The 14,305-nt window shown below is 41.2% G+C and overlaps 1 protein-coding gene across 1 annotated transcript in view; it reads right to left on the bottom strand.

The window, feature by feature from the left end:
* The window catches only part of Hspa4 (heat shock protein family A (Hsp70) member 4), a 45,523-nt gene that overhangs the window by 9,956 nt on the left and 21,262 nt on the right, over positions 1-14,305 (bottom strand). The window contains exons 7-13 of the mRNA XM_010639838.1: positions 13,450-13,694; positions 8,100-8,176; positions 5,687-5,838; positions 4,748-4,854; positions 4,010-4,143; positions 2,869-3,050; positions 1,697-1,786 (exon numbers count right to left, since the gene is read on the bottom strand). Coding sequence (XP_010638140.1) covers positions 1,697-1,786; positions 2,869-3,050; positions 4,010-4,143; positions 4,748-4,854; positions 5,687-5,838; positions 8,100-8,176; positions 13,450-13,694 — 987 coding nt within the window. The remainder of the gene's footprint in view (positions 1-1,696; positions 1,787-2,868; positions 3,051-4,009; positions 4,144-4,747; positions 4,855-5,686; positions 5,839-8,099; positions 8,177-13,449; positions 13,695-14,305) is intronic.

The following is a 14,305-nucleotide window of genomic DNA, read 5'->3' as shown; positions in this document are numbered from 1 at the left end:
GTACTTATGATGGTAAACTCTATCATGTGTATTCCACCCAATTAAAAATTTTAAAATATGTATTTATATATCTAATCTCCTTGCAATCCCAGTCAACATACAATCACTATACTTTTTCAAGCTAGCTCCAAGGTAGAGTATAGTACCTGCCTGGCAAGCACAAGGTCCTGGGTTCAGTCCCCAGCGTCACAAATAAAAAATTAAATTCTTCTTCCATTCCTATCCTAACAAACACACTACTTACCTTCACACAAAGACTGCAAGAAGCCATTCTACTAAACAATGTCCAGAAATGGAAATTCACTTAACTCTCACTGATATTTCCTATTTTTCTGGATCAATAGCTATTCTTCACACACTTTCATGCCATACGTGCTACTCATTTGCCTACTCACATTTAATCCACTGCATTAAGGGTTTAGTGGTTCCCAAAAAAAATAACTGAGTCTTCTAGTTTTTTCCAATTTTATATTGTCTTATTTTATTGTCAGGTATATCCATCATTTCCCTTACGATTACTTTTGTTGTTTTTATGCTTTGAAAGCCTTTCCCATCCTCAGCTCAGAAAAATATTCAAACTTAAAACTGGCTTTTAAAGCCAGGCACGGTGGCACATGTCTGTAATCCCAGATGTGGGAAGCTGAAGCAGGAGAATCACAAGTTCGAGGCCAGAATGAGCCACACAGTGAAACCCTATCTCAAAAAAAAAAACCCAAAATAAAAAATTGTCCTTTGTTCTATGACGTGAGACAAGACTGTGAGCCATGTAACTTGCTAGCTACTGAGATGTCCACATCTATTTCATTTGCCTTAGAAACAATACTATGAAAGGCTCAGTTTCTAAGCCACCTCACAGAAGCCAAGTCAACAGCCCCTGGAAACCTGCGACACCAGCAGGGTCCTGGGGAAGGGGTGGCACACAGAGCCTGGCACTGCGTTCACCTTACTCGCCTTATCCTACACACTGGAGCAGACACCTCTCACACTGCTGCCCGCAACACCCACTCAACAACATGACTAAAGGTCTTCCACCAGCTTAAGAATTTGTGAGCGCAACCTCCTGTCCTTTTTCTCCTTTTTAATATACTTGTACAGCTACAGTAAAACAAGTAAAATCTCTCACTCATGTGAAAATGGGTGGCACAATGTGGCCACTTTTAAGGTTATATCAAATTTTTGTAAATGTCACAATGAGAAACTCTTTAGACGGTGAGATTATACATTGAAATTTCCTAAGTAACCTGAAAGAAGCTGTATTTTCAATGCTAAAAACAAATGTGAAAATGCACAATTAAGAAATCAGTGGTAAAGGATGCAAATGTTACACATTCATTTTAGGATAAATGCATCATTTTTTAAATGTACTTAAATGTACCATTTATATATCTTTCAATAAAAAAAACAAAAGGCACCAAGCAGAATCTGAAAACAATACCAGGTCTCATGGTTTATCGGTAACAAATGAATTACTGTGTGACTTAGGAATGGCAGTCACTAGCCTCGCAAACCGGGGCTGCTAAGGGCGTGACATCAACTCAACCACAGCTCAAAAGCGTCTCACAAACAGCACTTTCCCACATGAAACGCGCTTCCCAAACCCACCACAAAATCTCACGAAGAAACTACTCAAATAAGCAATATGGTATAACCACCTCCCAAGATACAGAAAGAGACTGAAAGTCAAAATAACTCGTACCTCCATTTCTTCTGACTCTGCCTTATTTTCTGCTGGTGTCTGCTGCTGTTGCTCTTCAACATGTGGTTCTTCCTGATCTACTTGCATTTTCTGAAAATCAGATCAAGTTAAATCCTGAAACTAAGAACTATACATGAAAGACTAAGCAACCTTTATAACAGCCTGACAAAGTGACGTGGTATGAATTCTTGCTGAATTACCAGCGATCAGAAGGCAAGGCTCCACATCCAGCTGGACCACACGTGTTATCTGAACAAAAGCTTTGGCGCTCAGACACCTGTGCCCGGGGTAACACTTCTCCCACTCTACTCCTACAGAACCAGAATGATTACGTAATGCTCTGTAAACCACGAAGCACCCAAAATACACCACGTGGCATCACCGCAAAATACAATCTGAAGATGGCATGAGGCTTGTCAAACTTCTTCACACAAGCCACTTCCTTCCTGTGCCAGCCATCCCATCCCCAGAGCCATGACCACCGCATGCAGTAGAGGAAGTGGACACTGACACTTCTCTCAACAGCGATCCAAGGACGGGTCTATGACAGTGCTGAACCAGCGGCCCTCAGCGCCTTGCAGGGAATCAGAACAACCCAGGAGGCTCTGAACACTGGTGACACTTGGGCCCCAGCCCAAATAAAATCTCTGAGATCTGTAGTTTTTATAAAGCTTTGAATCTGATGCACAGGATAAGATCCAGCCTAGGCTACTTGTGAAAATAATCAATCAAGACTCCACAGTGTCGTTCCATAACCAGAATCAAAACTAACTCGCTCGAGGTGAGAAATGTATGGTCTGAAGCAAAGAGCCAATTTATGCCCCATCCGTCCATGAAGATCATCTGCTAGCGCACTCTGCTGAGAGAGGGACAACACATGTCCAAGCTTTCAGCGGCTCTCAAAACGCTCCACCCTGTCACCCAGTCTACCCACTACAATTTCAGTCACCTCTGGGCCGGCCCAAGACAGTGACAGCGAATCTTTTAGAGAAGAGTGCCCAACTGCAACCCCAAACCCACTTATTTATGCCAAAGTGCAAACCCTGCAAGTGAATCTGAATACTGAGGTCTTGTTTCTTCTAAATAACTCAAACATTTAACATGTTTTATCTTAAAAGAAAAATAACACCCGCCACAGGCTCGCCACTGCTGGTCTAAGATGTCCACATTACCTCTTCCTCCTTTGCATTCTGATCAGTCTCCATTGGCTCCTCGTTTTCCTCAGACTTGTGCACTTCCACCAGGGATGCACTGGACACACTGAAAATGCCATGGACATTTACTCGGACCTTGACTTTCACTTTTGAACTGGCGCCATCAGACTGGGGAGTGACCTTCTGCACTGAAAACTGAGCTGGGGATATAGGAGACAAAAAGAGAACACAGCACAGGATGAATTCCAGCAGGACTGCAGGCCCACACTGCCGGGTCGTTGCTAATGCAGCACTTCAAATAAGCCACGCCCATGGTCGAGGGCTCTTACCGAATCATGAGTACACTTTCAGTGTGGTCAATTTCTCATGTCCTAGCCCACCTAATGGTTCAAACTTCTCCTAAACGGTTGCCTTTCCTCTCTTAATATACAATTCCTAAAACACACACCTTTGTCACTCTCCTCTCCAAAAACAAAGATGCCACACTGCTTGTCATTTATCAAATTGGCATTTCTACATCTAGTTATTTTAAGACAGTGTTACATTTTTTGCTTATTCCCGCAACACAGCCAAATATTCCCATTCCTAGTTTACAAATGAGGAAAGCAGAGTAGGTTAAATTTCTTCGCAGTTTCTAAGTACCATAGAGGACACTGCTGTTTTACTCATGTATTATGATCTTTGTTGTCTAACTCCAGCTTCTCTCTTCTCAATTTGTATTATTTCCAGATTATAAAAGTTACCCAAGTTTGTATATGCAGACTCTGTCTACATACATGAAGATTCTAGCCAATACTGCTGCGAAACCTAGGATGGACTGATATTGTGCAGTAATCTCCTAACGATTTTCTGTGTGTATCTCGTAACTGTATAGTAAGAACAAAATGGAATTACTTTTACCTTTTACACTCCAGAACTTTACGTACAAAGTATAACCACAATGTACATTAACCGAGAACTACTACCCAAACAGTGGGAAGCTCAGTTAAATAGCAATGCCTGATGGGCTGTGAACCTCACAATAAGACTAGAAGGAGTTTGACTTTGTAATCTAATGTACCTAAACTCCAGAATATTGCACCTGTTCTTTCTGCTATCCCAGTTCTCCAAGTACATACAAGCTTTTGTTACTGTTTGAATTCTCAACCCTACTACTCACCAATTGCAGAGTCTGGATAAGGCAAATCCTGAGGAGATCTATAATAAGCCTCAAGAGTGAAAGGTTCCTTTCTATAAAAGGTGAGGACTTTAGAGAAAGGAGCAGCATGATTTTTTGGAAAGACTTCACAGTCACTAAATGGAGGGAAAAGACAAAAACACACAAATTTAGGATGTTCCTAACCCTCTGACCCATTCTAGGTTTGCTATTAGTGTATAATCCTAGTTTCTGTCTTATTGGTTGGCTCTATTTCCACATTATGAGTTTCCAAGAATCTTTATGTACAAAGTCAGGTAAAAAAAAAAATAAAGAAGTAGGGGCTGGGGATTTAGTTCCGTGGTTCTGCCACCTGCCTCAAAAGCAAAAGGACCCAAGTTCGATCTCCCGAACCAAAAACAAAGAATTTGTTAAAAAAATAAAGGAGTGAACTCAGTCAGCACATAAAAGATACCAATGGACCACAGATTTAGCTCAGTGGTACTGTGCCTGCCTCACAAGTGCAAGGTCACGAGTTGGATCCCCAGTACCAAAAAAAAAATAAAACACCGATGACTTAAGCAGAATAAAAGAGAGGAATCAAAATAGGACACTAATTTATTCTAACTAGAGTAATTGATGACTTTGTTCCATGGACTACGGCAAAATTTGACAATTTTGTGTGCACTGAAAAGGGGGGCAATGTGCTACTCAGACTTATTCATCAATCCTAAATATCAACATGACCAACACAGGTATTACCTTAGCCCTTCTTCGGCTGGAGAATTCCACCTCAGAGATATCGGGTACGGCACCACATCAGTAATAGAGAACTCTCTGACTTTGAAGGCAGGCGATAAGATTGCACACTAGAACAGTAAGTTTTAAAACTTCCATTTGATAAAAGAACAGACACTATGAACTGCTATCACTAGACCTAGAAATAATAATTTGTCACCATCACTGGCGGTCACCTTTTTTGCATGTTCATTTGGGTTTTTCCTTTTTCTGTTGTTTTGTTTGTTTTGAGATAGTCTCACTATACAGTTCAAGCTGGCCACGAACTCGCAGCGATCCTCCTGCCTCAGCCTACCAAGTGCTGGGATTACAGGTGTGAGCCACCACGCCTGGACTAACCTCTCTATACATCTGCATTAATTTAACAGTGTCTGAACAAGCAGTTTTACAAACTTCTAAAAGTTAAATTACCTACATGTCCTCACTATTCCTTTTTATTTTTCCACTAACTCTCAAATCCTTAACTGATGCATAACACTATTTCACAGAGACAGAGAACATGCCAAATTCTAGCAGTATTTCACACAGAATTTTCCATTTTCCTACCACATTTCTAAGTCAATTTATTCACCTCCTAAGGCATTAATTATACAGCACAATTCCTTTCATGAACATCAGCTCTGCTACATTTTAAAACAAAGGTTTCAGCAGGGCCAGGGATTTAGTTCAGTGGCACTGTACCCATCTCAAAAGGGCAAGGTCCTGAGTTCAATCCGCAATATAAAAAAAAACCCCTCACACAAAAAGGTTTCAGAGTCTCACAACCTGAGAACCCCATCTTCCTGCCCTCCCATGGCAGAGAGGTACCATGACCACACCAAGATCCCCGCACTAACTCGGATTAGGAAGACATGTAAACCACTGCCACCCAGGTAGGACGACCTCGCAAGGAAGAAACCTCACCTGCAGGGCACAGCCTCGAGTGACCGCCTCGTCGGCGTTTAACGTCGTACTGAGCTCTTTACCGAAGTATTTGCTAATCTTCTCTTTTACTGCAGGGATTCGTGTGGCACCACCAACTATCTCCACTGCATAAATCTCTTCTTTCCTTAATTCTATGTTAAAACAATTAGATTAAAAGAATCTTTAAATCATTATAAATCATTTTATAATGAAATAAAAGAGCAGTCAGATCCTGCTCAGACTTGTAACCAAACTCTCCCATTCTCAACCCTGCAACAAAACTATTGCACACACAGGCACACGCACGGCATCTGGGAATCAGTGGGTATTGTGAAGACTGGGGGGAGTGTGTAGCAGTGGTAGGGTTTAAGTGGCATGGACCAGGCAGACCCTGTCCTATGGGCCCTACAATCTTTGGAAGTTCCACAGAAAGACTTGTTAAATATTAACAGCACAAGCATTCACATATGCTAGCTAAAAAGGGCTTCAAAATATTAAGTCACCTGACCTGGTGTGAAAGAAAGAAGGGTACTCACAATCACATCTAGCGACACTAGAATAACTTAGATTAAAAAAACAGGTACAAAAGCCGGGAGTGGTGGCACATGCCTGTAATCCCAGCACTCAAGAGGCTAAGGCAGGAGGGATCACTGTGAGTTTGAGACCAGCCTGGGCTACATAGTGAGTTCCTGGTCAGTCTCAACTACACAGTGAGACCCTGTCTCAAAAAAAAAAGGTACGAAGGTATGACAGTACATACCTATAATACCAGCATACTTGGGAGGCTGAAGCTGGAGGGTGAATCACAAGTTTGGGGCCAGCCTGGTTTACATAGTGAGTTCAAGGCCAGCCTGAACTACATAACAAGACCCTATCTCAAAAAAACAAAAATAAAAACACAGACACACACACACACACACACACACACACACACACACACACACACACAGAGAAAACCACAAGTAAAGTAACTCCCCTATTTACAAACAAGTTCAGGGAGTTTGTTAAGTCAGATTCATTCCTAAGTCCAACAAACTTGCATCTTATACATCTTTGACACAAATATATAATGTAAAGCATAAAAAAGAAACACGCACGCACACACACACACACACACACACACACACCAAAAGTACAGTAAGTCCCTGACTGCACTGTACTACTACTGTATACTACCACACTCGACAGTAAAGCAAACAGCAGAACTGTGACAGTGTCCAGAAAACACATGAGCTACTTCCTTGATTTGTTCACATTTAGGAAGGTTAACGGGAGGTCCACTCATATTGTGAAGGTTTACAATTCTATTGTCCGTAAGTCAGGGGTTTATTGCAGTCTCCTACTAGAAGGTAAGAAGGTGCCATACACCAAGGCCCTGTATCTCAGTGTCACCACTATCTGTGGTTTTCCTGATCATATTTTATCTAATACCCACTGACAATTTCTTGAGGACTATTTTTAAAAATGAGCTGATGCTAAGCGACACAGTGAGTTCAAGGCCAACCTCAACTACACAGTGAGACCCTGTCTCAAGGCAGGGAGAGGCTGAAGCCAGGTATAGCAGTATGCCTACAGTACCAGCTACTCGGGAGGCTGAGGCAGGAGGAATTCCAGGCCAGCCTGGACAACAAAAGACCCTTTCTCAAAAGCAAAAACAAAGGGTATTGGGGGGGTGTTCTGGTATGAAAAGAACATGCACAACTGCCATAATAAACAATTACTGACTTAAGACCTAAGCCCATGCTAAGCTGACAGTGCATCTCAACACTCAAAGTCAGCAACCAAGCACAGAGCACTACTGTACAGGAAATACTATGTCCAGGGAGATTTGAGAAAAACGACTAGTATGTTCCTAATTTAAACTGCCACCTTTAAACATCCTTCCCAGTGAGGCAGTCCCCAACTTACAGTAATCCCACCTGCTCAGGTGGTTGAGATGGGAAGACTGCAAGTTCAAGGCAGCGTGGGCAATTTAGCAAGACCACGTCTCAAAATAAAATCTTAAAAAGGGATGGGGATGTAGCCCAATGGGGCATCACTGGATTTGATGCCTAGTGCTCCAATACAGGCTCCTCTTGTTTATATCTGTCCATTAACCAAGGAATCACTTAAAAGCTCAGAAGACTACCACATCAGCACTCCAAAAGCCAACTTTTAGTAACTAACTGAGAGTCTTATACCCATCCATGAGTCTCAATGACATTTCTAGGGAAAACCTTCTGGATTTCCTTAGACATTTATCAAAGATTATTTGGGGGAGGGAAGCATTCCTGAGGGAAAATAAAGACCAAAAGAAAATGAGCCCAAGTAGTTTGTACCACAAGTGTCTGTATACTGCCTGGGAGGAAAAGAAGACGCTAACACTTCCCAAAGAGTCTGAGGTACACAGATGACTCCTCACAGAAGTACTTACTGGCTTGCTCCAAAACGCTACGAAGTGGTGGCTCCACTCTAGCTAAGAGGTCGTCACACATCGCCAGAAATGTGCCTCTGTTGGAAAACAACATCAGTTAATCACACCCATTTCATGCGCAGTGGATAACTACAACTGAAAACCAGGTCATGGCCAGTACTGGAAAGGACGTGCAAAAACCGGACCCCACATATATTCCTGAGTAATGTAAAACGGAAACGGCACATTTGTTTTATGGGTTTGGGATTTTGGCTTTTTTATTGTTTGGTTTGGTTTGGTTTGGTTTTTTGAGACAGGGTCTTGATATGTAACCCAGGCTGGCCTCAAACTTGCAGGCTTCAGAGTTCGGGAGTACAAGTGTATATCACCACACCTGGCTTTTTGTTTGTGAGATGGGATCTTGCTTATGTAGTTCAGGTTGGCCATGAACTCACTATGTAGCTCAGTCTGGCCATTCATGGTGTGAGATGGACGTCACTGAAAAATTACCTTAACTTTGCGGAATACTTGAAAATGTCAACAATTTAAAACATGAAAAGGCGGGGCTGGAGGTTTAGCTCAGTAGTACAAGTGCTTGCTTGGCATTATGCAGCTCTGGGTTTAGCACCCAGCACATTAAAAATTTAAAAAAAAAAAAAAAAAAGGAAAGAGGAAGCGGAGGAGGAAGGAATAAGAAAGAAGCGGGGAAGGGACCATAGGAAAATGGCAGCAGCAAATGTTTTTGACAGTTTCTTTTTAAAAAGCTTTACTGAGCCAGGATTTAGCTCAGTTATATCACGCCTGCCTCACAAGCACAAGGTCCTGAGTTTGATCCCTGGCACCAAAAAAAAAAAAAAAAACCAAATAAAATAAAATAAAAAGCTTTACTGAAATATAATTCAAATACTACAGAATTCACCTAAAGAGTATAACTAAGAACCAGAGACGGAGCTCAGAACTTTACGCATGCCAGCAAGTGCTCGACTTCTCCCTTCATTTTCAGACCGCGTCTTGCCGTGCTGCCCAGGGTGGTCTCCATCTCCCAGTCCTCACATCTCAGTCTCTCAAGCTGCCCCTGGGGCTCAGGGACTGTTAATATAGTGAGAGCTGTGCAACTATCGGCATCATCAATTTATTACCCCAAAGATATCTTCATTACCCTGCAATGTTCTTTTCCACAACCCCTCACACAGGTCTGAAAAACAACTCATATACTTCTGTCTTGCTAGATTTGCCTATTCGAGATATTTCATATAAACTGAGCTATACAATAATTGATCCTTTGAAACTGGCTCGTCATTAGCATGTTTTCAAAATTAGTATGTACTATGCAACATTTTCTTACATTTTATTTACTAATCAAATGATGGACATTGGTGTTATTTTCATTTCTGACCTATTATAAGTGGTGCTACAACAAATATTCATGTATGAGTTCCTGTGTGACCACAAACACACACACACACACACACACACACACACACACACACACACAAACAAATGGCTGTCGGGCTTGTAATCCCAGCACTAGGAGGCTAATGCAGGACGACTACTGCGTGTTTGAGGCCAGCCTGGGCTACAGAGTGCATCAAGGTCAGCCTGAACTACACAGCTCAGATCCTGTCTCAGAAAGCAGAGGTAGGCCGGGGATTTAGCTCAGTGATTCGTTCCACCACCTGCCTCACAAGTGCAAGAATCTCAGTTCGATCCCCTGTACCAAAAAAAAAAAAACAAACAAACAAAGCAGAGGTAAACTACTGACAGCCACAATTTCTCCTTCCTATCAGCTGTGTAAAAGGCAACTGAAGAAAAAATGGCATACAATGGACCTGAAAACTCAAAACTAAGTCAGCCAATTTGGAAACAGCAGGTGAAATGAGAAGGCGTTTGAATACTCCAAAACAAGGTCATAAAGAGTCCTTGGTTAAGAAAAAAAGAGTCCTTGGTTAAGGGCACAAGGACAACAGCAAGATGGGCCCAATCTACAGTTCCCTTCAAGAGAAAAAAAGGACTGTACTGAGGGAAAACTGATAAGAAACTAAAATGAGCAGGCAGCAGTGAAGACAAAGGCAGACATGAGGAAAAAAATGCAAATCTCAGAAAGTCAAACAGCCATATTCTTTTTAATTTCACAAGCTGGGTGTAGTGGCACATTCCTGTAATCTCAGTACTCTCGGAAGCTGAGGCAGGACTGCAAGTTCAAGCTCAAATTGGGCAACTCTGTGATTTACCAAGATCTCTCAAAATTTAAATAGTATGATTTTGGGAGGCTTTTTTTTGTTTTTATTTTTCTGGTACAGGGATCGAACTCAGGCCCTTGTGCTTGCCAGGCAGGAGAATCACTGAACTAAATCCCTGGCTCAAAATTTAAATAGTAATAAAAGGGCTGGAGATGTAGCTCATGATGAAGGCCCTGGGTTCAATCCCCAGTAATGCACACATGCACACACACGTGCACACAACTCCAAGAAAACAAGAGGATGGTCTGGAGCAGTAAAATAAGAAGAGCCCTTACACTCCTCCACAGAGGCTCAGCAATGCTTACTTCACCTAAAAATCAGTAAAAGAACAAGCACATTCACGGGAAGAGAAGGCATATTAGTATTTTCCCATTTCAGAGGAAAATGAGTGACTGCGACAGGTCACTTTTGGAGCAACAAAAACATTCCATAATCAGACAGTGGCCACTATGAACAACCTTCCAAATATACTAAAACCCACTGAATTTTACAATTCCAAACAGTGAGTTTTGCCGGGCGTGGTGGCACACGCCTGTTATCCCAGCACTCAGGAGGCTGAGGCAGGAGAATCACTGTAAACTCGAGACCAGCCTGGGCTACATAGTGAGTTCCAGTTCAGTCTCAACTACACAGTGAGACCCTGTCTCAAAAAAAAAAAAAAAAAAAAAAAAAAAAAAGGTGAGTTTTAGGCTATATGAACCCCATTCTCAATAAAAAAATGGTACAGGAAAAGAAAATAAATACATCAGGGTTAGAAAAGAATTTAAAATTTTTTTTTAAATATTAGAAGTGAAAGCTAACCAGAACATACCCACTAAATAACTCTACGAAAGACTGAAAAAAACAACAACAACAACAAAAAAAAAAAAAAACAGCCACACAGAAGATAAGAAAGGAAAATCCAACATAATTACACAGGTGTTCCCAGAGGAAACCAAAGCATGAAAACCAAACAAACAGATGTCATATTAAGAACATCTAAATATGACATTTAATTTTAGAATTTAAAAAAAAATTTTAAATTTTAAAATGTGTAATGGTGTGAAACTACTACAAAGGCATGGTTTACCTGAGGAAAACGCATCCAAAACAACCAATCCCAAAACATACTACAGTAAAATTACTGGACTTTCATGGGGGTGAGAGGGATACCAAAAGTCCCTGAACATCTAGGCAAAAACAAACAGGTAAGAAGTAAGTGAGAAGTAAACTGTCACACATCTGACAGCCAGACTACGTGGCAGAAGAAAACAGACTATCACACTGTTTAAGGTAAGGAAACACGAGCTAAGCGTGTTCTAGCCAGTAAAGTGAACCATATGTGTAAACGTGGAGACAAACTATAACGTGAAGGAACAGCTCCACACATGCTGGTCTATAAGAAGCCGTAGGAATCTATGGTGGTGCACACCTGTAATCGCAGCTCCTTGGGAAACTGAGGCAGAAAGATCTTAAACTGGAGGACAGCACAGACAACCTAGCAAAACCTTGTCAAAATACATCTTTGTTTTTGGGGGGTTCGTTTTTTGAGACAGGGTCTCACTAAGTAGTCCAGGCTCTCCCTGAAGTCACTATGTATACCTCAGGCTGGCCTAAAACTTGGGGCGATCCTACTGCTGGGAATTTAAATATGTACCACCACGCCAAACTTTTAAGTAGTAAATTTCAAGGTGTGTGAGTTTTACCTCAATTTCTTTAAAAATGAAGAAAAGATCATATGAAACACTATGATATCAGAAATAATGTGGTGTCATTAATTTTAAAATATAAAGCCTAGTGGCATTAATGACTAAAGACTATAAAATATAGCATATTACACACACACACACACACACACACACACACACACACACACACACACATACATATAAAATATAGCACAATGGCACACACCCATAATCCCAGCACTTTGGGAAGCTGATGCAGGAGGGGCACAAGTTCAAGTCCTGCCTTGGTAACTCAGCAAGACCTGTATCCAAAACCAAAATGGAGGGCCAGGGATTTAGCTCAGTGGTTCTGACGCCTGCTTCACAAGCACAAGGACCTGAGTTCAATCTCCAGTACCAAATACATACATACATATACACATACATACATACACACACACATACATAAATGGGACTGGGGACTAGCTCAGTGGCAAAGCGGCTCTATGACTCTCGAGGGAAGAAGAGAAGGGAAAGATGGAGGGAAGGAAAGGAAGAGGAGCAAGGAGAGACAGAAATGAAATGAATAACAGATCTATGTTCTCACAGTGCCGACACAGTACAATCTGTTTATTAAAACCAGCACATAGGCAAACCAGTTTCTACTTAAAGGGTATCACTTAGCGCTGTAAACATGTAACAGCTCCATAACAACTTCTGAAATTCACACTGACTTACCCATCATCTCTAGAAAACACACACACACACACACACACACACTGTTCAATAAAAATGAAAGCTATTACTTTCAAATAAGAGAAAAGACAAGTAAAAATCTGGATACTAGACAACAGTAAATGCTGCCTCCATGTTCTAAGAATCACTGAGACAGATTTCTCTAAACAAGCCATTGGTCTTGCCTAAAATCTACGAGCAGAGCCCACAGTCAAAAGAATAACTCACTCCTATCATCCAAGCAATGCAACCAGGCAACAGTAACACAGAGGCTTTCTGAGCCCTGAAGGTCAATTGTGCAGAATTCTTGCAGCGCTGTACAAAAACAGCTGTTGCTATCAAGTGGTCCTGAGCCAGTCAAAAAGAAAATTTTAACCAATGGCTAAATTTAATTCAACTTAATTCCACATTAAATTATTTGCCCTAGTTTTATGAAAACTGGTAACTAACATGTTTAATGCATTTACTCAAAATAAATTAGTCTCCACTAATAATCCAACCTAACTTCAACAAAAAAAACTAAGTCCCAAATGGCCTACAACTTTTACCCATAGAACTATCTTTTTTTTTTTGTGGTACTGGGGATCAAACTCAGGACCTTGCACTTGTGAAGCAGGCATGGTGCCACTGAGCTAAATCGCCAGCCCTTAAATTATCCTATTAACAATCATAATTTCAACAATTAAGTAAGTTAGTTAAGTTGCAAAATCATCACAATACAGTTTCACATCAAAATCGGAATACTGTTACCTATTCATAGTTCCAGAAACATCAACATCATTCATAAAGCATTCAATGTTCAAAGGGAGGTCAGAGGCGTTTGCACTCATTAGTTTCTTGAGTTTCTCACACTCTTGAGACAGTCGTAATAGTGCACGGATTTTCGACTTTATATCTAGCTTGTACTTCTTCCCAAACTCTTCACAGAAGTGATTTACTAACACCTCATCAAATTTTCTGCCTCCCAGTGTTGTGTCAAATGCTGTAGCCAAAACCTTAGGGGAAAAAAGATGATAATTAATCGAACAATTAACCATTAATTCTAAAATTTATCCCAATACATATATAAATTATTCAGAAAAAAAGCAGGTATGCATTTCGAGATAGAAATAAGGCAACATGCATGTGTCATTTAATCCATTGTAAAACTACACTGAAACCCAAGACAATGCAATCCCAACCTTACAGATTATGCTGCAGTTCAAGACAAGTGAGACAACCTATGGCCAGAAAGCCAACTAAAATTGTGGAAGTGGAATTCAAAATCAAAACTTTATCTCAAGGGCCGGGGATTTAGCTCAGCGGTTCGGTGGCATGCCTTGCAAGCGCAAGGTCCCAAGTTCAATCCCCAGTATCAAAAAAAAAAAAAGCTCTACCTCAAAACCCATGCCTCTCCACTCTGCTGATCCGACTGATAGCAACTACGTGTCCTGGGACAGAGCCCAGACACCACTCACACGTTTCTAGTCTTAACACTGTCACGCAGCTGTGGGTAACATGAACAGCTACCCTAAGCAGTTTACTACCAGAAAGATACTGAAGCTTTGAAGACATTTTTTTTTTTTTTTTTTTTTTTTTCCCCGGGGTTTGAACATGGGCCCTTCCG

This window comes from Fukomys damarensis, unplaced genomic scaffold (assembly GCF_012274545.1).
Source record: "Fukomys damarensis isolate Sample0158 unplaced genomic scaffold, DMR_v1.0_HiC HiC_scaffold_9, whole genome shotgun sequence".
Classification (NCBI taxonomy): Eukaryota; Metazoa; Chordata; class Mammalia; order Rodentia; family Bathyergidae; genus Fukomys; species Fukomys damarensis.
The sequence above is the reverse complement of the archived record's forward strand: the minus strand, read 5'-3'. Positions and strand labels throughout refer to the sequence as shown.